The 19339-nt window shown below is 50.1% G+C and overlaps 6 protein-coding genes across 8 annotated transcripts; 4 read left to right on the top strand and 2 right to left on the bottom strand.

Moving 5' to 3' along the window:
- Window positions 1-711: 711 nt before the first annotated feature.
- LOC120668529 (metalloendoproteinase 2-MMP-like) lies at window positions 712-2875 on the bottom strand. The gene has a single exon (XM_039948268.1). It carries the CDS (start codon window positions 2118-2120, stop codon window positions 1026-1028), a length of 1095 nt encoding a protein of 364 aa, XP_039804202.1. The 5' UTR covers window positions 2121-2875; the 3' UTR covers window positions 712-1025.
- Window positions 2876-3194: 319 nt separating this feature from the next.
- Window positions 3195-5696, bottom strand: LOC120669842 (ribosomal RNA small subunit methyltransferase G-like). The gene is made up of 8 exons (XM_039949704.1): window positions 5373-5696; window positions 5062-5263; window positions 4846-4955; window positions 4446-4524; window positions 4310-4377; window positions 4095-4161; window positions 3673-3759; window positions 3195-3578 (listed from the first exon to the last, which is right to left on the bottom strand). The coding sequence occupies exons 1-8, from the start codon at window positions 5586-5588 to the stop codon at window positions 3553-3555; spliced, it is 855 nt and encodes a 284-aa protein (XP_039805638.1). The 5' UTR covers window positions 5589-5696; the 3' UTR covers window positions 3195-3552.
- A 145-nt stretch (window positions 5697-5841) lies between these two features.
- On the top strand, window positions 5842-7220 carry LOC120669841. Its single transcript, XM_039949703.1, has one exon. It carries the CDS (start codon window positions 6025-6027, stop codon window positions 6931-6933), a length of 909 nt encoding a protein of 302 aa, XP_039805637.1. The 5' UTR covers window positions 5842-6024; the 3' UTR covers window positions 6934-7220.
- Window positions 7221-7378: 158 nt separating this feature from the next.
- Window positions 7379-12429, top strand: LOC120669840 (protein JINGUBANG-like). 3 transcript variants are annotated; one of them, XM_039949701.1, is made up of 3 exons: window positions 7379-8704; window positions 8979-11022; window positions 11097-12429. In XM_039949701.1, the coding sequence occupies exons 2-3, from the start codon at window positions 10901-10903 to the stop codon at window positions 12340-12342; spliced, it is 1368 nt and encodes a 455-aa protein (XP_039805635.1). In that variant the 5' UTR covers window positions 7379-8704; window positions 8979-10900; the 3' UTR covers window positions 12343-12429. The 3 variants fall into 3 exon arrangements, with proteins under 3 accessions (XP_039805635.1, XP_039805636.1, XP_039805634.1); XM_039949702.1 differs by having other exon boundaries at window positions 7379-9648; window positions 10526-11022; XM_039949700.1 differs by having other exon boundaries at window positions 7379-11022.
- A 3148-nt stretch (window positions 12430-15577) lies between these two features.
- LOC120670788 lies at window positions 15578-16473 on the top strand. The gene has a single exon (XM_039950935.1). It carries the CDS (start codon window positions 15787-15789, stop codon window positions 16063-16065), a length of 279 nt encoding a protein of 92 aa, XP_039806869.1. The 5' UTR covers window positions 15578-15786; the 3' UTR covers window positions 16066-16473.
- A 234-nt stretch (window positions 16474-16707) lies between these two features.
- LOC120670787 (glutathione S-transferase T3-like) lies at window positions 16708-19051 on the top strand. The gene is made up of 3 exons (XM_039950934.1): window positions 16708-16849; window positions 17686-18131; window positions 18216-19051. Exons 2-3 carry the CDS (start codon window positions 17694-17696, stop codon window positions 18897-18899), a joined length of 1122 nt encoding a protein of 373 aa, XP_039806868.1. The 5' UTR covers window positions 16708-16849; window positions 17686-17693; the 3' UTR covers window positions 18900-19051.
- Window positions 19052-19339: the final 288 nt, after the last annotated feature.

Below are 19339 nucleotides of genomic sequence, written 5' to 3'. Positions count from 1 at the left end.
TAATGTAATGTAATTAGCATCACCCGAATATATATATAACAAGAAGAAAAAATAAGTACACGACCTTACCCATTCGGTGATGCTAATTACATTTTACATAATGGCTTGCTATATGCTATTAAGGTCTGGCTGTCTGCCCTGCCATACACCACAATTTAGCCTCATTTCTAATCTCTTGCACAACAATTCTGAAATCAGACGAGTCACCCTCAAATACACAAACCATTTCTATGCTTCCTTGTCCACTATGCCACCAACACAACCAACAGTGCCCTGGTGGCTATCACTACTGTTTAGGTAATTAGGTGTTGCTGCAAAGCTTGACACCACCACAAGGTGAATCCAGCTGATTTCAGTTGATTTCGACTGATTCAGTAGTATTATGTGAGAGAGAATAAGCTGAAAGAGTAAGTGTTGGAACGATGGGCACTTCTCGTGAACGCCACGACGAATGATTGCAATGGAGAATGAGAACGAGACACTTGTTCGTGAACACGCGTGAAGTAAGTGTTGCACATTCTCTTCTGGTCACATGGTGGGCAGTGCTCAAGGTGGTTAAAAACCGTGACGATCCAACAACGAATAAGTGAGCAAGTGAGGCTAACCGTGTAAAAAAAACTGCAGCGAGATGGAGCTCATATCCTCCAAATATTTCGTCTCGCTTGACACTCCCCAGAGATCGAATCGCACAAGAAACACGGGCTGCAAATGGACGACGCGTTGTCCCACACGGCCGGACCCATTCTACGCTCATCTCGATCTCACCAACCCTCCAAACTCAAGCATCAACAAAAAGAAGTGCCAGATCACATGATTTTTTTTATCCCGATTGGATTGGATTCTATAATCCATGTGTCTATGTACCATGTAACAAGTAGTAAATTACAAAAGTATATCTACTGATCTACACAAGAATTAACCCCCATGACAAACAAATTTCTACTCTACCATCCAAATCAGACGAAGGTAAAAAGTAAAAAGAGCAGAGTAGAACGGTCAACGCCGACCGAAAATCTGCCCGCTCACTACAACGCTACCGCGAGCCCGGCGGCCACGGCTACGACGGCCACCAGCGCGCTCCACGGCCGGGAGCGCACGCCGGCGGCGCTGTCCATCTCCCGGCTGCTCGTGGCCGGCGGCGCGACGCCCTTGAAGTTGGGGTTGCCCCCGTACAGGCTCTGGATGCCCACGACGTCGTCCGAGGCGAGGTCCACCTTCCTGGTGCGCGACGTGATGGTCGGGAACATGATGGCGCCGGGCTCCGACGAGTGGCCCAGCCCGAGGAGGTGCCCGATCTCGTGCACGGCCACGGACTCGAGGTCCACGGCCACGGCCGACGACGCCCGCGACACGTCGCCGGTGGCCACCCACGACTCGGCGGCGTCCAGGTGGAACCGCCCGTCCGTCGGGGAGAAGGCGTGCGCCAGCGTGCCCAGCGGCCCGTCGAACGCCTCGCCGTCGCCGTGGTCCCCCGCGTAGAACCCAATGGTGATGTCGGCGTCCTCCGCCGACGCGGTCTCCGTGAAGTTGAGCGTCGTGGCCGCCGACCACCGCGCGAAGGCGCGCGCGAACACCCCGCTCAGCGTCGCCCGGTCGATGGGCGTCGCGGCGGTCTGCGCGATGGCGTACCGGAGGCTCCTCCTGGAGCGCGGCCACCTCGGGGCTCCTGGGAAGTAGGTGTAGAGGTTCCGGCCGTGGGCGTGCGACGACGAGGCGCCCATGGTGGAGGTGCCGTTGATGACGTCCGCGACGCCGCACCGCGGCGCCATCATCTGGGCCACCGTCGGCGCGTCCATCGCGCCGGTGATGTTGAGGCCGAAGTTGCGCTGGTACACCCTGACAGCCTCCTCCAGGTCGGCGTCGAACATGTCGTTGAACCCCGGCGACTCGGGGAGGTAGCCGAAGTGGGAGAGGTAGCCCTTGAGCTTGGCGAGGCCCTGCTGCTCCTCGCCGAAGTGGCAGCCGGTGAGGTTCTTGAAGGCCGACCACGGGTTGGGGAGCTTGGACGTGATGGCCGCGAAGCCGGATGGCAGGTCCGCCGCCGACGAGACTGGTGCCACGACGAGCGCGGCCACCACCATGGCGGCGAGCAGGACGAGAGGGGAGGTGGCGCTGGCCATTGTCGTCGTCGTCGTCGTCTTCCGGGGAGAAAGGAATTGGAAGCACGAGTGAGAATGGATGAGGCGGCACAGCTCGCCGACGTTTAATTTGAAGGGTAGCAGGACCAACGACGACTACTGGGTCAGCCGGCAAGGGACGGCTAGGACAAGAGAGCCCGTCCTAGTAGCTTTGATCAGAGTTTGGTTTGGTCAAGCTGGGGAACAAGTCCCGTGTTTGTTGTGTGTTGGTGACTTGTTCCTGAGAAGGTCGATGTGAAGAAGCTTCACACTTCTTGCTCCTCTTCGGTTAGAATAGTATAGCGTCGGCTTTGGCAAGTTGGTACTCGGTACAGGGCTACAGGCAGGCAGGCAGGCAAAGAGGGATGTTTGGGAGAGAGCAATAATAGTACCCATGTGCTGACGTGCCAATGCGCACGAGCTGCCGCAATTAGCGTTTGATAATGTTATCAGCAGGTGACAGAGATAAATTCTTTCGAGTGGGCCCTTGTCAAACTAGAAACAAACCAGAAAGGGTCATTGAAATATGGACAGGGGGACGTATAAATGATGGCATAGATCAAGTAGGAGCTGTAGCAGTTGATGACTACGATGCCGTGGCTATGCCCAACAATACCATTAGGGCTTGTTTAGATCATTTTGCATTTTGCATTTTTGCATTTTTAGAAGGGAATCTTCAACATTTAAAATATTAAATGTAGACTAATCACAAAACTAATTATAGATCTCGTCAATAAACTACGAGACGAATCTAATGAGCCTAATTAATCCATCATCAGAGCATGTTTACTGTAACATTACTGTAGCACTTTGTGTCTAATCACGTCCTATTAGGCTCATTAGATTCGTCTCGCGATTTACAATTCATTTGTGTAATGCGATTTATTTTTCGACTACATTTAGTACACCATGCAAGTGATTTACAAAAGTTTTGCATTTTGCGTTTTGGAATCTAAACAGGCCCTTAGTATACCACAACACGTATCCTAAATGTCTCATTTGTTAGCTACTTATTCAAGAATTACCCAATTCTGTTTCTTAGAGCAGAATTACAAACTGTCGACGAGAAACATGTCGTGAAAGGAATTGAGTTTGCTGCAATTGGCACCTCAATATATTGCGCTACTTGAAAATTTCCAGTTCTGACATTTTTATGAAAACCAATAAACTTTTCAGTCTTGTACGATTGATCTCAGTTGCTGAATCGTGTTAGAAGCTACTCTACCCCCTCCGTTTAAAATATATGACTATTAGGACACGCTAATTAGTCGTCCTAAACGGCAGAGGGAGAATATGATGCCAAGGTACCACAATTACACTGCCATGCTTCTAACAAAGATATCTTCAAGTTGATGACCTCTGAAATAGATCAGCTTTGTTTTTCAGATTTTAGCAATTGCTTGGTCTACAATCTGCACCAACAATAACACGCTTCTCATAATGGCATTTTGGAAGGAGTACCTGGATGCAACCAATGGAACGTTTCAACTTCAGCGATTAGAAAATTTCCAACACAAGATGCTTTTCTTGATGGGCACATGGGAAATACTCCTACCAGGAAGGCGCGGGTATTTTTTTGGCGTAGCTCGTTCTTTAAAGTATATAACAGCTGTCCGCTGACCATGAGGTCCCATTGATTCAACTGAAAAGAAACAGAGGCCATGTTACCAGGAATTCTATGCTTATTACAACCTGAAAGGCTCGATGCACAAAATATAGCAGCAAAATAATTATATTCATGATAATTAGAAAGGAATCGGGTCAACAATTGTTTGCTGAAATCGCAATAAGTATTAAAAATATGCAAAACAGAAATTCATAGAAAGTTTACTAAGGGAGGGCCACCATTTAGTAAGACAAGGAACAAGCTCTCACTTCTTCAGTTCAGGTTAAGACAGATAAATTTTTATATGCAGAGTACAAAATAATTAGTGCAATGCCTTCTATAAGCATCAAAGCAGGAGAGGAATATTGTACCATTACACAATTCGAGCATGGAAGCACCCAATTTCTGTACAGCACTTTTAGCATTTTTTATTTCTTCCTGTCAAGAAAAATGTGAAATTAGATTAAACAAAAGCATGCAACTGGAGCAAGTCAGCTATACATACTCATAGAAACTATGTTCTTATGTTCCATGGAACATACACTGGTATCAGACAGCAAGTAAACTAGGCAAATCCAAGACTTACATGGGGATCATGCCCTTTTGCAGCTATGAACAAACCACCAACACGAACCAATGGAAGGCAGTATTCCGCTGCAAAAGGGAAATCTAGATAAATTTTCCATAACAGGTCTTGTAACAGGAATTCAAATATCACATACCCAGAACTTTCAGTTCTGCGACGGCTCTTGCAGCTGCTATATCATATGCTTCTCTGTAATCAAGACTTTGGCCAACATTCTGTCCTATAAAGCCATGCAAGTAAAATGGTCATAAATAGCATGGATAGAAATTTCTATACACTTGGTAATGTAGATCCTAGAAAGCAACTCAAGCTTACAATGGCTAGTTTCAGTATTTATCAGAAATCAAATCTGTTAAAAGATTCTCTCTCTTCACTCAGAAATATGCAGAAATGCGTCTCCTCTCAAGGTGACCTTGGTAAATCAGCGTCACAGAGTTAGAAAACTAACTAGAGTAGAGAAACAAAAGGCAACTATTTCCTTGAAACGATAACAATTCTGCCTATACAGCAATCCCTGGAGCTTAAAGCCAACCTACCTCCGCCCGGTCACACACCACATCCACATTTGACAACCCCATGGCCTCAATGGCGTGCTCCAGAAACGTGCACCGCTTCTTCATCGACTCCAGTAGTGTAAATCGCCAGCCTGAAACCAACAGAACAGGTCCACATTGCAGCAGCCAGAGAAACACAGGGCACACGGTTTTCTCAGCGCCACCACTTATTATCCGCTAAGAGAGCGAGGCGCTTACTTGGCCTTGCAACGGCGAGGATAAGGCCCGGCAGCCCGGCCCCGGAACCGACGTCGACAAGGCTGACGCCGTCGGTGTCGCGGCCGCCGGAGGTGGAGCGGGCGCGGTACGCACGCTCCAGCGGGGGCAGCACGGCGAGGGAGTCCTCCACGTGGCGCGTCATGACCTCGGCCTCGTCAGTGACGGCGGTGAGGTTCATCCTCTGGACAGATTCGAGAGCGTGAGAGACGGCACAAGGCACGGGGCCGCGCCTCGTTTCGTGCCTAGGGATTCGGCCAGTAGCAGCGGAGCTCGGGGGGCTCGGGACCGACCTGGTTCCAGTCGAGGAGAGCTTCCACGTAGACGGTGACCTGGCGCTGCTGCCGTGCCGAGAGGGAGGAGATGCTGGTGGCGGCGGCGGCGGCAGGGGCGGGGGCGACGGTTGCGGTGGTGCGGAGGTTGAGGAGGGGGTGTCGGCGCCGGCTCAGGAGGATACTAGGGAGGAAGAAGCCTCGCCCGGCGGCGGTGCTGCAGCAGCAGAGCGACATCTCTCGCGCGCTTGCGCGGCGGCGGCGGCGCGGCGGCGGCGACTAGAGCGCCTCAGGTGCGGTGCGGGGCTTTGGATGGGGTTCGAGCCGTGGTTTACGTGTTTTTGCTGGGAAAACGTATTCCTGAGAGACGTATCCCGTCGCTCGGTAGCACGACCCAGCTGACAGCCGGGCCCACTTGGAAGCGACCCACGCAAGTCGTCGACCGAGCCGGCCGGGCCTCCGGTCGCAAACCGCGACGCCGACCAACCACCCAACCCAACTGATCCAAAAGACAGGTACTCGCCGCCAACCGGGCCAGCGCCCCTTCGCCTCCCCGCCCTCAGATCCGCCGCCCCGCAGGCGCTGCAGCACACTGCACACCCCGCCCGCGCCGGCAACGACCACGACCACCGGCGCGGCGCGCGGCGAGCCCACACCCACCCCCGCCCGCCCGATGCCGGGCCTCATCGCCTACTCGGGCGCCGGGCTGGGCTTCCTGGCCCTGGCCGCGCTCGAGTCCCTGCCCCTCCGCGCCCCGCCGCCGCTCCGGCTCCTCCCGCGCCGCCTCGCCACGCCGCTGCACCTCCGGCACCTCGTCGCCGCTGCGCTCTCCGCGCTCTGCCTCCTCTCGGCGCTCGTCTCCGAGCACCACCTCTCCCTCCCCACGCTCGCCGCCTCCGCGCTGTTCCTCCTCTACTCCCTCGCGCCATTCGCGCCGCTCGCCGCCCCGCTGCCCCTCCCGCTCCTCGACCTCCTCCTCGCCGCTGCCTTCGCGCAGGAGCTGCTGCTCTTCGCGCACCGCCGCCCGTCCACCGCCGGCGGGATCGAGAACCGGTACTTCGACCTGCTCCTCGTCCCCATCGCGCTCTGCCTCGCCGCCACGCTGCTCGCCGCGCACCGCCCCGGGGAGGCCGCGCCGCGGCTCGCCTGCGCGGCGGGGCTGGCGCTGCAGGGCACGTGGATGCTGCAGATGGGGTTCTCCTTCTTCACCAGCGCCATCGCGCAGGGCTGCGCGCTCCACGCGGCCAGCCGCGCTGACTACACCATCAAGTGCCGCACCCACGAGGACTACCACCGCGCGCGGTCCGTTGCCACGCTGCAGTTCAACGGACACCTTGCGCTCCTCGTGATCGCTGGCGCGGCCACTTACGCGGCCGTCCTATCCAGGGCGAACCGGCCGCCGAGTGGGTACAGGATTCTGGGCAAGGAGGTGCAGATGGAGGGTATGCCGATCATGTCGCAGTTCACACTAGATTCGGATGAGGAGAAGGAAGATGAAGGGATTACCACCACAGCGGCACCAGTGGCGAATGGGGTGGAGTCCCATGACGAGATCCCGCTGCATGCTCCTGGTTCCAAGTGATGGTGCTGGAATTGGGGTGCTTTTGCTGTAGATTGTTGCAGTGGAGGAGGACATCGACAGAGCTGCAGAACGATGTGCCATAATGTTTGTGTGTTTCTGTACCTCATTTCAATAGAGTCTTCACTTTTTGATGCTTGGTTAATGGTTGTTCACTGTCTATGTGGAAGGATATCTTGCTTAGTTTGATCTTCATACAATAGAGTTAACATCTGTACAATATTGTAATTTGTTGGGTTCAGATAGATCTTTGAGAAATAAAGTTAACCCATGTTCCACTTTGAGAGCAATGTGCTTTCTCAACCTACTAGTCTAAATCGTTGGCACTTATCCTTTTGTTTGTTTAGTGCGTTTTTTTTTATTTTGTTAAGTTCTGCAGCATAATGATATATGTTCTGAGTTGCATCAATCTAATGAACATACCAATGCATTCCTTTTATTAAGCCATATGAGATGCACTGAGAATTTTGAAGCAAGTTGGCTGGTATAATAAGCATTGGAATTGGCCGGATCCTTTCCACTCCTTTTTCAGCCTCTTCTTCCACTATTGCACATCTCACTTAGAAAGCTCAAATTCCAACACATGGCTTTTCTTCACAAGAAATGGAGATCCTTAGTCTAAGAATCTGATATTGCAATTTGCTGAAACCCCTCAGAGACGTAACTGCCACTGCCCAAACTTGGCACAAACATTTGCTCAAATCTGGTGCGCAGGCAGCAGCTGCCTGTGAATACTGGTGATCTGGTATGAGTGTTGGGATCATGACCATGATGGCACCTGTTGGTATTCTCGGCACATGCAATATACACAATGTGTCAGGTGACATTGCTGACCTTAACATAGGCTTAAGGAAAACTCTGACAAGGTGGAACATATCCCTGTGGATGAAGGGGACATTGGGCTGTTAAACATTTGTGTACAGGACATTGTTATGCCTAGCATTTAGGGTGATGCGAACTGCATTTGCATTCTTGTCTGAATTCTGGCCTTGTGGGTTGTGCCTTCCAAAAAAAAAATCTATTGATATTCAGATTCAGAGGGGTTCATCATGTCAATTTGTCTGGCTTCTGAAGCTGGATGAGAGATTGCAAAAGTATTTTAAGTTATATTTGCTGCCAATGTTTGGCAAAGTTATCCTTTCTTGTTGGGTGATTTCTGTTTTTCGTGTAGGACCGCTTCATAGTTCAGCTACGAATGCATGTTGAGGATTGCCTGCAGAACTGCCTGGAATGCATGATCCATGTTTTGAATTACATGATATTCTCTCTATCATTGATATATGACGCCATCAGGATAAGGTAGTTAAAACATGTTGCAACTCATCTTTGAGTCTAATATATCTGCTTTTTTTAAGTTAAGCTACTATGGAGATTTTGACCAAGAACAAGGCTGCAGCTCGGGCAGCACAGGACGCAGGTCCGCCACTGGATGCCATGCTTGTTAAATACGTACATGAATTCTCTCCATCGTTGATTTGACATCCATAACTTTGTTCGTTGCACTACTAGTTTGAATAATGTATTATATGCTTCTTTTTCATTTGTCTGGTAAACAAACTGCATGAGCATGGGATTATGGGAGCATGATGCTTATGGTTCCATTGTTTTGCTTAGACGTCTACAGGATTTTATGGCTCCTATGTCCCACCGTATTTGAGGTACAAAGATATATCTCATCATCATTGCTGAATCATACAAGAAAGGATTCAAGTATAACAATTTCAGAGAAGACCAAAGTTTCAGATATAGATCCATTAACAGACAATGGAACCATGTACGTTAAGCCAATTATAATACTCGTCTTAATAACTAGATACATCTTTGTTTAGTAAGTGTCCTTCAACCTTCTAAAATTGATGAAGTTTAAGAAAGTTTCACAGGAATGAAACGTGAAAATTAGTCTCGAACTGAGTTACTTTAGTTCTGTGAACAGAATGGTAGACTATGATGGCAATAGTGGAAAAGTGTCCGAGTACTGAGCAGTCAAAATAAAATCAGGTTCTGTCAGGAAAGCTCTCTTATGCAGAAATATCTATACACATATGCAGGTGTGTACAGTATCCTGATATGGATTTTCTTTTAATTTTGGGAGACGAGGACTTGCCACTGTATCATGCACCAAGAAAGAAGAATCATTTGATTGGCCACATCAATTTGATAATTTACTTGCAGTCAGCCCAAACCGCAGTGAAACAAAGTGTTATTTCAATCCAGTAAGCAAAGATCATGGCTTACAGATAATTTTCTGTATGTGGATAGATTACTGCAGAAGAAAAACAAAGGGAATGATTTGAAGTAGGATCACAATTGATGAAAATATTGGATTCATCTGGATCACTATCGTTTAGTCTTTGATTTAACACAAGCAATTTACGAATTTCAACCGGCTACCAATAGGCTATGGCCATTGGCCAATTTGTACCACCAGTCATGTGGCTTATCTGCTGCAAGTTGTCTAGCATGGTTGTCCTACGACTACATAATGATTCATGGTCAGAGGGGAAAAAAAAGAGGGGAGGGGTAGGCAGAAAGGAGGCCCTTCTATAGCACTGTGTTGTCTGCGTCATTTCTGTTGCTTTCATGGGGAGAATTTACATGCTAAGAGCCAAGCTGGATCAACTGTGTCTTTTTTGAAAAACCAGAAGTCAACAAAGTTAGTGTCTCACATTTGGAAGGCAGTTCTGCTGAAAGATCAATTCTCAAGTCTCAAGTGTCAAGGTAGGTTATTCTTACATGGCTGATTGTTGGTTTCCATTGTTGGTCTTTGGCTTCAGTTGTTGTTTACTGTTATGTCATGTATATATATGCATTTCTGCCATTTGAACTTATAATACCTTTCTTAGTTTGGTAGACTTTGTGTCTCTAAGGATCAAATCTTATGTTAACTTTCATGATGTAAAAGTTAACATAGGAGCTGAGTTTATCATCCTGTGCATCAGTTATGTGCATGCACAAGTGTGTGAACAAGTTGACAACATTTTTAATCTTTTATTCACTGTTTATGGCTAAGCCCAAGATCTTGAAATCATCATGTAGTTCTGCTATCTTATAAATGAGCAACCGCTATTCTTCTGAGTTTGTCTATTTGTGCTGATCAGTAGATCTACACCTGCACCTTTCATATTTGGTAATGCTGATCATGCCGGCGGGTAAATTTAATTTCATACCTCTCTTCTCCTTTCATGAGCTCTGTTTTGTTTATGAAGTCAGAATTCATTATTTTAAGAGAGTGAGAATGCACAGCTTCTTTATCTTATAATACAGTACGCTTTTAACAGTGCCTATCTTCTCGATGTTGCTGTTGCATTATGTCTTTCGGTCCTTGATGATAAGTAATGGATAATGCAACATGTTTAGTGTCTGTCTGCTTCCTGTGTTGTGACATATCGATTGGCCATCTCAAGTGGGGTCCTCCCGAGCTAGTGTTTCTATTCTTTTCACAGACAGGATTTTTTTTAAAAAATCTTTGCTTCTTGAGAGAACAGTTTTTACTAGACTGAAGACCTTAAAGCATCTGAAATCTGTTTTTGAGGAATTTAAAGTATCTAATCTTGTTTATCAGATATGCACGTTTGGGAATTGTTTTGATTTGCAGGGCAGAACCACTGCAATTTAAAGTATTATCACTGCAGCAAAATCAAACTGTTGAATCTTTCTGAAACGAGCTGCTTATGGAGATCAGATCAAATTACACCCAAGTGATCATAGCAAGCTCACTTTTGGTGGAAGAATATGCATGCTGGAAAGGGGGAGGAAGAAGCCAAGAAAGAAAAGGAAGCTAATGTATTCCCAACACAGCAAGGCAAATCTGCATCATGTGTGTATCTGCATTTCTTGACAGATCTTAAAACAGTTTCTCTGCTAGAAACAATGAGGGCACGAGATCACCTTTACCTGTTAGAAGGTTGCCCTGAATTATCCAGTGAAAGCTAGTTGGTATAGGCGCATAATTCTCTCTTTGAATGCATCCATGTTGACGCAGACATTTTACCAAGAGTCTTGTCCCCAAAATCTAAAGCACTCTAGACTGTCTTTTCCCCTACTCAAGTGCCTGTCAGCTGGATCTTTCTGCACTGCGACCTCATCTTTCAGGTCACTTACTATAAAGATAACCCAATGTCTTACTAATGTTTATCACAACCTTCTTTCTATGCTTCCATATGCAGGTTCCAAGTTTGCAAGGGTTCCATGAGTTCTAGTAGGCAAAAAACCCAAGCCCATGATGTGTCCGAGACGGAACAAACCATTTCATTCTCATCGCAGTCGAGTCACCCTTCCTTGCAGCACTCCCCAAACCCAAACCTGAGCCCATGCCTCTACCAGTGCATTGCCACTCTCAAAGGTAACTCATCCTATGTCTCCAGCCTCGCCGTCGATGGCGACTCGCTCTACATAGCCTCGTCAGATGGGCACCTCAGGCTGTGGCCGCTGGACATGGCCATGGACGCGCAACGAGCCGAGCAGTCGAGCTCTACGGTTGCAGTCACCAACAGTGCCACAAAGTGTGTCATCGCCACCGGCAACGGCCTCGTCAGCTCGCACCAGGACGGCAAGATCAGGGTGTGGCATCCCGGCCGGAGGAACGGGAGCTGCGGCCGCCTCGCCCTGCGCGCCGTCCTGCCGACCGCCGCCGACCGCCTGCGCACGTTCCTGCTCCCCGGCAGCTACGTGGAGGTCCGGCGGCACCGGAAGCGCACCTGGGTGCACCACGTCGACGCGGTCACCGCGCTCGCGCTGTCCCCGGACGGCGCGGAGATGTACTCCGTGTCGTGGGACCGGAGCCTCAAGGTGTGGCGGCTGCCGAGCCTCCGCTGCGCCCAGTCCGTCGCGGCGGCGCACGGCGACGCCATCAACGCCGTGGCCGTGGCGGCCGACGGGCGCGTGTTCACCGGCTCGGCCGACGGGACGGTCAAGGCGTGGCGGCGCTGCCCGGGGCAGAGGAAGCTCACGCTGGTCGGCACCATGGAGCACCACAAGGCGGCGGTGAACGCGCTGGCGCTCGGTGTGGGCGGGACGGTGCTGTACTCCGGCGCGTGCAACCGGTCCGTCGTGGTGTGGGAGTGCCGCGCGGGCGGTGGCATGGCGGCCCCCGTCGCCACGCTCAGGGGCCACACGAAGGCCGTGCTGTGCCTGGCCGCCGCCGGGGACGTGGTGTGCAGTGGCTCGGCGGACAGGACGGTGAGGGTGTGGAGGAGGGGAGCGGCAGAGGCGGGCTCAACCTACACCTGTCTGGCCGTGCTCGACGGCCATGCCGGAGCGGTGAAGAGCTTGGCGTTGGTGAGGAAATCGGGATGTGATCACGACGACGGCCCGTGCGACGGGTGCTGCTCTGCAGCTCATGTTTGCAGCGGATCGCTGGACTGTGACGTGAAGATTTGGAGAGTGACCGTTTCTTGTTTACGAGTGCCGTAGAGGTGTACCCGGGTGTGTACATGAATACTCTTCGAGCTGACCGATTCGGTATTTTTTTTAGAACGTGCTGTGATGCTGTCACGCAAACGCAAAGCATGGCAGGGTGTCGCTAGTTTACGGTCAACCGCACGGAGGAGCTCCTTGCGGTCGATTTCCCGACCGTTGGTTTTTTTCCTATTTTAGTAAGTTTTTTATCGTTTTCTGAATTCAAGAAATATTTTTAAGAAAAAAATTGTGAGAAAAAAAATTGACGAGAAAAAATTTAGAGAGAAAAATTTGAGGAAAAAATTCAAGATGGAAAAAATTTCAACAGAAAAAATTTTACATAAAAAAATTAAAAAAAAAGAAAAAAATTTAAAAACTCAGGTAAAAAACTTGTATCAGAAAAAATATATAAAAAGAAAAAAACTAGTGATGGCGACGGCGGATCCGCCGCGCGCCGCCGGAGCGGCGCGGATCCGCCGTCGCCGGTCGCCGCACGCCGCTCCCCCGCTACCGTCGCCGCAGATCCAGCGTCGCCGGCCGCTCCCAGCTGCCGCCACCGCGGATCTGCCCTCGCTTCAACCGCCGCGCGCCGCTCCGCACGCTCCGCCACCGCGGCCCCCGCCCGGGAGCACCGCTCCGGCTCCGCTTCCCCCGCCGCGTGCCGCTCGCACGCTCCGCCACCGCGGCCCCGCCCGGGAGCACCGCTCCGGCGCGGATCCGGCGCCGCTGCAGAGCCGGCCGCCGGAGGGAGGCAGGAGGGGCGGCGCGCGGAGGTTGGGGAGGGCGCGGCGGGGCGGCCGGGCCCAGGCGGCGTGCGGCGGGGACGGCCGAGCCCAGGCGGCGGGCGCGCGGGGAGGAGAAGTGAAGAGAAGAAAAAAAGAAGAGGAGAAGTAGCAGCGAGTAGTGGGGAAAAAAAAGAGACGGGGAAAGAGGAGTCGGATCACTTGGAGTCGACCGTGAGTTTAGAAACTCACGGTTGACTCTAGAATCAGCTTCGCGCTTGGCGTGAAAACGCAGCCACCAATTTCGCTTGCTGGTCGACCGTGAGAATCGACTATGTACGGTCGATTTCCCCGACAGCGTCGCATTTCCATTTCTAGAATGAATTGACCAGCCACGTTTCCATTTTTGGAATGGAGTAATGGACTGACCCCACCTCCACCTCCACCTCCGGAAAAATTGTTCAAGAGAAATTTTGGAGACAGAAAAATTTTGACGAGAAGAAACTTGAAGAGAAAACTTTTACATCCAAAACAAAAAAACTAGGGTAAAAGTATTTTGCATCCAAAACAGAAAAAGCTCGATAAAATTTTTTTAGAGATCTTTTTCAAATAAAAATATTTTGGAGAGAAAAAAAAAATTTAATAAAAAATATTTAGAAGAGAAAGTTTTAAGAAAAAAATGAACAAAATTGGGAAAAAAAACTTTTGCATCCAAAAATAAAAAATTGGGGAAAAATTGTGAAAATTTTTGCATCAAAAAATAAAAATAAAAAACAATGCTGCTACCTCGGGGCTAGGGGGATCGCCACCGCCGTCGCCGGAGGCGAACGCCCGGGGGAGGACGCCACCGCAGCCGGCGAGAGCCCGCGGTGCAGGCTACCCCGCCGCACGCAGAGCTTCGCTCCGAGGAAGTCCACTGCCGCGCACTCGCCCCTGATGGGGAAGCCGGCTGACCTCCCCGCCGCCGGGCCATCGCGCCTCCCCCGCAGTCGGGCTGCCACACCGCACCTATGGTCCGCCGAGCTACCGAGTCAGATCCAGAGAAAAAAAGGGAACGAGAGAGGAAGAGGAAGGAGACTGAATGGAAGGGGGTCTCTCGGGAGGAAGCCGCTAGAAAAAAATAGGATGGGAGGAGTCACGTGGGCGCGGGACCCGCCATGTTGGGGTCGATCGTGATTTGGCTTCGGTCCAGTCACCCATAGAATCAGCATTTTGGCCTATGCATGCTGCTTTGTGCTTTGTATTTTTATATTTCATTTTGTTCTTTTTATCTCATGGTTGTGTGCCTGAGATTTAACATTTTTATTAAAATGATCGAGCATTTTGAAAATGCTAACTCAACGTATTAGAAAACTAATTCAATATGTTTTTGAAAAATGTTGAAATAGTATATTATAGATGTTGAATGGCATATAAAAAAATGTTGAAACTAGTTATTAAAATGTTGAAATGTTAAAGTGAAAATTTTAAAACAACATATTGGATGCCATTTCCTGCATTAATTCCAAAGAACATTTATGGTTCAAACAGATTTTAGATTGGACACGTGGTTTAAGAGAAAAAGGCTGAATGAAATTTGAAACTTATTTTTTTACAGGTTTACACTCAAATATTCACAGTAGTTAGACGGCGTACAAGTATAGCGTTTTTTTGCACAGTAGCATACTATTAGCAGAATAGGGAGTGAAATCCGTTCCTTCGTACTATTTCTTTTACGCGTTTATCCTAATAAAACCTTTTCCGAGCGGGACGTGGCACGTTCACCTACAGAGTGTGAACCTCGCACCTTTCAGAATGATCATTTTTGTCCGTCCACCTTCCTGGTTACGCACGTGAATTTGTGCGTCGAGGGTTGAACTTTCCGGACGGGAAAATCCGGAAAACCAGACTTTTTTTCCGTTTCCGGACCGGTACGAAAACAGTTTTTCGGTCCGGAATTTGATATATTTCGATTCTAAATTCAAAATTATAAAAGTCAAACTTTGATAAAAAAACGAAATTTCGGAACAGTGAAACGGAATTGTAATCCCTCCGTCGACTGACCGCCACGGCGCCATGTGCTTTCGGCTGCCTGCCCCCACCCCGCTGATTCGACTCGCCAAGTAAAACGCCGCCGTCCATTGCCGGCCGGCGGCCACCGACCACCGTCCCCGCTGGCGTCGTCGGCCGGGAATCGGATCCTTTCGTCGTTTCCATGCACAACGAGCTAAAAAAAAGTGCCCAACGGGAGGAGAGTCTTCCGGCACCATCCATGAGCATTGACCACGAGACCCCGTTCCGTTCTTCTCTTCCCGTCCCGTCGCCATCTGCTCCCGTGTACCGAAAGCTGCGCCTGCGCCCCCTCCCGAGGTCCCTGACACGCGGGCCGCCGTCACCGCCGGGCCCCACGCGTCGGCGCCTCCGCGGACGGAAGCTTCTTCGGGGTTCCTCCGCCGCTGCGTGGTCAGCGCGTCCGATCCACCCCGTCACCGCCAGCTCCGAAGCCGCGGGGGTCGCCAGGCACGCTTCTAGAACGCGCCGTCGCGTACGCATCATGCGTGACGGTGAGGCCACACGCCCGCGGTGACCGCGGCCCGCCCGCCGCCTCTGGATTTCCTCCCCCGAGCTGTCGACGGCGACGCGCGCTTATAAAATCGCCCCCCGGAGCCGGAGCCGGAGACCGCGAGAGCGGAAACCCACCGCCCGTTCCTGGGTTCCCGAGGCAGCAGAGTTTCTTGGCTGGGCGGCGGCGGCAGGCATGCAGCGGAGCAGCTCGTTCGGGGCGTCGTGGGCGGACCAGTGGGACACCGGCGCCGACCCGAGCCCGAGGGCGCCGCGCGGCTGCGGCGGTGCGGGGAAGGCCGGTGGCGCCGGTGCGGGCGTGGGGGAGAAGACCAAGGCGGCCGCGGCGGCCGGGCTCAGGAAGGTGAAGGAGGGCACGGCGCACGGGTTCCAGTGGATCAAGGACAAGTGCCAGAAGAAGAGCGCCGGCGGCGGCGGCAAGAAGCAGCAGGGATCAGAGGTCGCGGGGTACTGACGAGACGACCTGCGGCCGATGGACCCGCCATGGCTCGCCTCTGTTGATCCCTGCATGATCGTCACAGCTTTCCCCAGAGAAGGCATGTTGGAAACAGAAAAGATTCGATTGGTAGGCTGCTGCATGCCGCTTGTTGTGTATAGGTGTGTGCGTGCATAGTTTGGTTGTGCTTTCGTCGCGGTGAATTTTGATTGTTGCTGGTCGTGTTTCTGTTTTAGCTTTATCCATGTAGATAAAGGGGTTTTTATGTGTTTGATTGTTGCCCTCGCCCCCGCCTTGTGCTTACTGCTGGTTGTGTAATTCGAGGGCTTCATTTCCTGCTCTGATTTGGGTAAAGGCTTTCAAGCTCCAACCATGACGACTTTGTTCAGTTTAAGACGACAAATAAACTGAATCGCGTTTCAACCATGACGGCTTTCAAGTTTCAACCATGACGGCTTTCAAGTTTCAACCATGAAGACTTTGTTCAGTTTAGGGACCTGCCAAATTCATCTCAAATTAAATCACACAAATAACATAAAAAAAGAACCTAAAACATTTCCCATTAGATTTTGCTGCTTTAAGAGCATCTCCAACCAAGACCTCATATGCTCTCTCATTCTACTTTTGAGGGTCCAAAGCAAAAAAACGGCTCCAACGAAACTCTCATCCGACCCCCGACGGATGAGAGAGCCCTCATTTCCCCCGACGTCCTCCCAGATATAGGAAAGAGAAAGGAGCTCTCTCATCCGGCAACTTCCGCAACAGCTCCGCCTCCCGCGCCGGCGCGGAGCTCTCCCGCCAGGTACGAGTTCTCCCCCTTCCTCGTGTGCCCCCATCTTGCTGCTTTGGCGCCGTAGCATCAGGCCATGGATGTAGATTTTAGGGAGAGGGACAGAGGGGGCGGACCTCCGCCGGCGCCACTGGGGGCCATTCCCGCGCTGGACGAGAGGGCCAAGAGCTCGTATGTGCACGGCACGCGCAGATCTGCACGTCCGTGTTGCCCCACGCGCAGATCTGCTCGCCCTCGGTGAAATCGAGATGGGGGAGGGCCGTGCGCGGTTTCCTGATTGCCGTGCTTCTTGATTGGGTTCGTTGCCGGCCGGTTCCGCGAGATGCGGCATGGGTGCGCTGCGAACGGAATTCAAGCGCCGCCTACTCTCTCCCCCACGCTGTTATTGCTTGCTTTTTTCTTTAGAAAAGACGGGACAGAGAGTGTGGAGGGTCTGGGTGGCGCGGGGCGTGGCTGCCGAATTCCTTTTGACGGCCGGCCTGCCTAATTCTTCTATTTGCCCCTTGCGCCATTGCTTGAGGCCTGAGCTGCTGCTCCCTCTGGCCTCTGCCGCCATAACTTGGATGCAGGCTGCGCTGCCCTGGACTCCGCTGAGAGCATGGAGAGGCGACCATGCAGCTGGATTCTAGTGTTTTTGAGCTTCTCCATAATTATGCATTTGGATTCTAGTGCTGGGCTGGGACCCAAATTAATTAATCGGACCAGCATGCAGCTATCCATCCAACCGATTGGGCATTATTAAATTTAGATGGATGTGCTCTTGTAATTTGATTCGTACATGATGTGTTTGCAATGCTGAAAAGGATGGTCTTCCAACTTGATTAATGCATCATGTGTTTGCAATGCAGGAAGGGACATGGATTTCTTCTCGAACCTGTTGGACCAAAATGGAGTGGGCAGCAGTGCTGATCTAGAGTGGGATGGAACCCAATTTCCAAGTCCACAAGAGGACCAGATGGTGGTGGAGGAAGCAGTTGTTGAGGTGGAAGCTAGTCCTGTGTTGAAAGGTAACAAGAAGAGAACCAGAAATTTTAGTGTTCAAGAGGACAATTTGTTAGTGGCAGCATGGCTAGAAATTAGCATGGATGCAGTTCAAGGCATTGACCAGCCTCGTGCCACCTATTGGGAAAGAATTCATGACTACTATCATTTGCACAAGGAATTTGATAGTGACCGCAACTGCAATTCTCTCACTCACCGTTGGGGTATTATCCTAGAGATGGTCAACAAATTCTGTGGATGGTATGGTCAAGTTCAAAGAAGGGCCCAAAGCGGAACGACAGAGCAAGATAAGGTATAAATTTGTTTAGAATCTTTCGATTGGCTGAAAATAAATATGGGCTCTGTATAATTTCTAACACATGTACCACTTGTGTAGGTACTGCAAGCTTGTGATGTATTCAAAAAAGAGGAAGAGAAATCATTCACTTTGCTGCATTGTTGGAATATCTTGAAGCATGAACAGAAATGGCATGAGGCATGTGCTAATAAGAAACAAAAGACATCCTCCAATTCAAGTCCTAGAACCTCTACTCCTGCAGCCAATGCGAGTGGTGTTGCTGCTCAAGAGGAGGGTGCCAGTCAGTCTACAGATGCTACCAATGCAAGGCCAGATGGTAGAAAGAAGGAGAAAGAGCGGCAACGCAAAGGTAAAAATCCCATGTCTCCTGGAGAAAATCTTTACATGGATGCAATGGAGAATTTGTGGGTTAAGAAGAAAGAGGTTGAAGAGCTGAAAGAGTTGAAAAAAAAGGAGCGCAATGATGACAGAATTGCAATAGAGATGAAAAGGCTTCAAGTTAAAATGGATGCAGAGAAGGAAAGGTGTGATCTGCAGCGAGAAGAGCTAGAACTAAGGAAAAGGATAGAAGAAAAAAAAATGGAAGTAGAGAAGGAAAGGAGTGATTTGCAGCGAAAAGAGCTAGAACTAAAAAAAAGGATAGAAGATGATAAAATAATGAAAATGGACCTTACTGGTATGAGTGACCGACAGCGCCTCTACTATGAAAAAATGCAGGATTTGATCATTGCTCAACGCTTTGGTGGTGGTGGCTCCAATTGAGATTGTCATGCAATATGTCAGACTGCAAGATGATATGGACTATCTAGTTGAAGTAGTGTTATTCCTGTCATGTATGAACTATTAGTCTATCTTATGCTGGTCGTGTATGGACTATCTAGACTATGTCATGTATGAACTATTAGTCTATCTTATGCTGGTCGTGTATGGACTATCTAGACTATGTCATGTATGAACTATTAGTCTATCTTATGCTGGTCGTGTATGGACTATCTAGACTAAGTAGTGTTATTTCTGTCATGTGTGGACTATCATGCGAGAGTACCAAAATTGAGTACATAAACTGAGTACATATCATAAGATAGTACCAAATACACGAGTTACATACATAAGGGAGATATAGTTACATACATAAGGGAGATACAACCATATGTAATAAATAATTAATACATGTCTCCATGACGTTGCCAGAGGTGTTCGAT

The sequence above is a fragment of the Panicum virgatum genome, chromosome 4N, assembly GCF_016808335.1.
Source record: "Panicum virgatum strain AP13 chromosome 4N, P.virgatum_v5, whole genome shotgun sequence".
Classification (NCBI taxonomy): domain Eukaryota; kingdom Viridiplantae; phylum Streptophyta; class Magnoliopsida; order Poales; family Poaceae; genus Panicum; species Panicum virgatum.
Note: the sequence above shows the minus strand (reverse complement) of the source record. Positions and strands in the feature narration are given on the sequence as shown.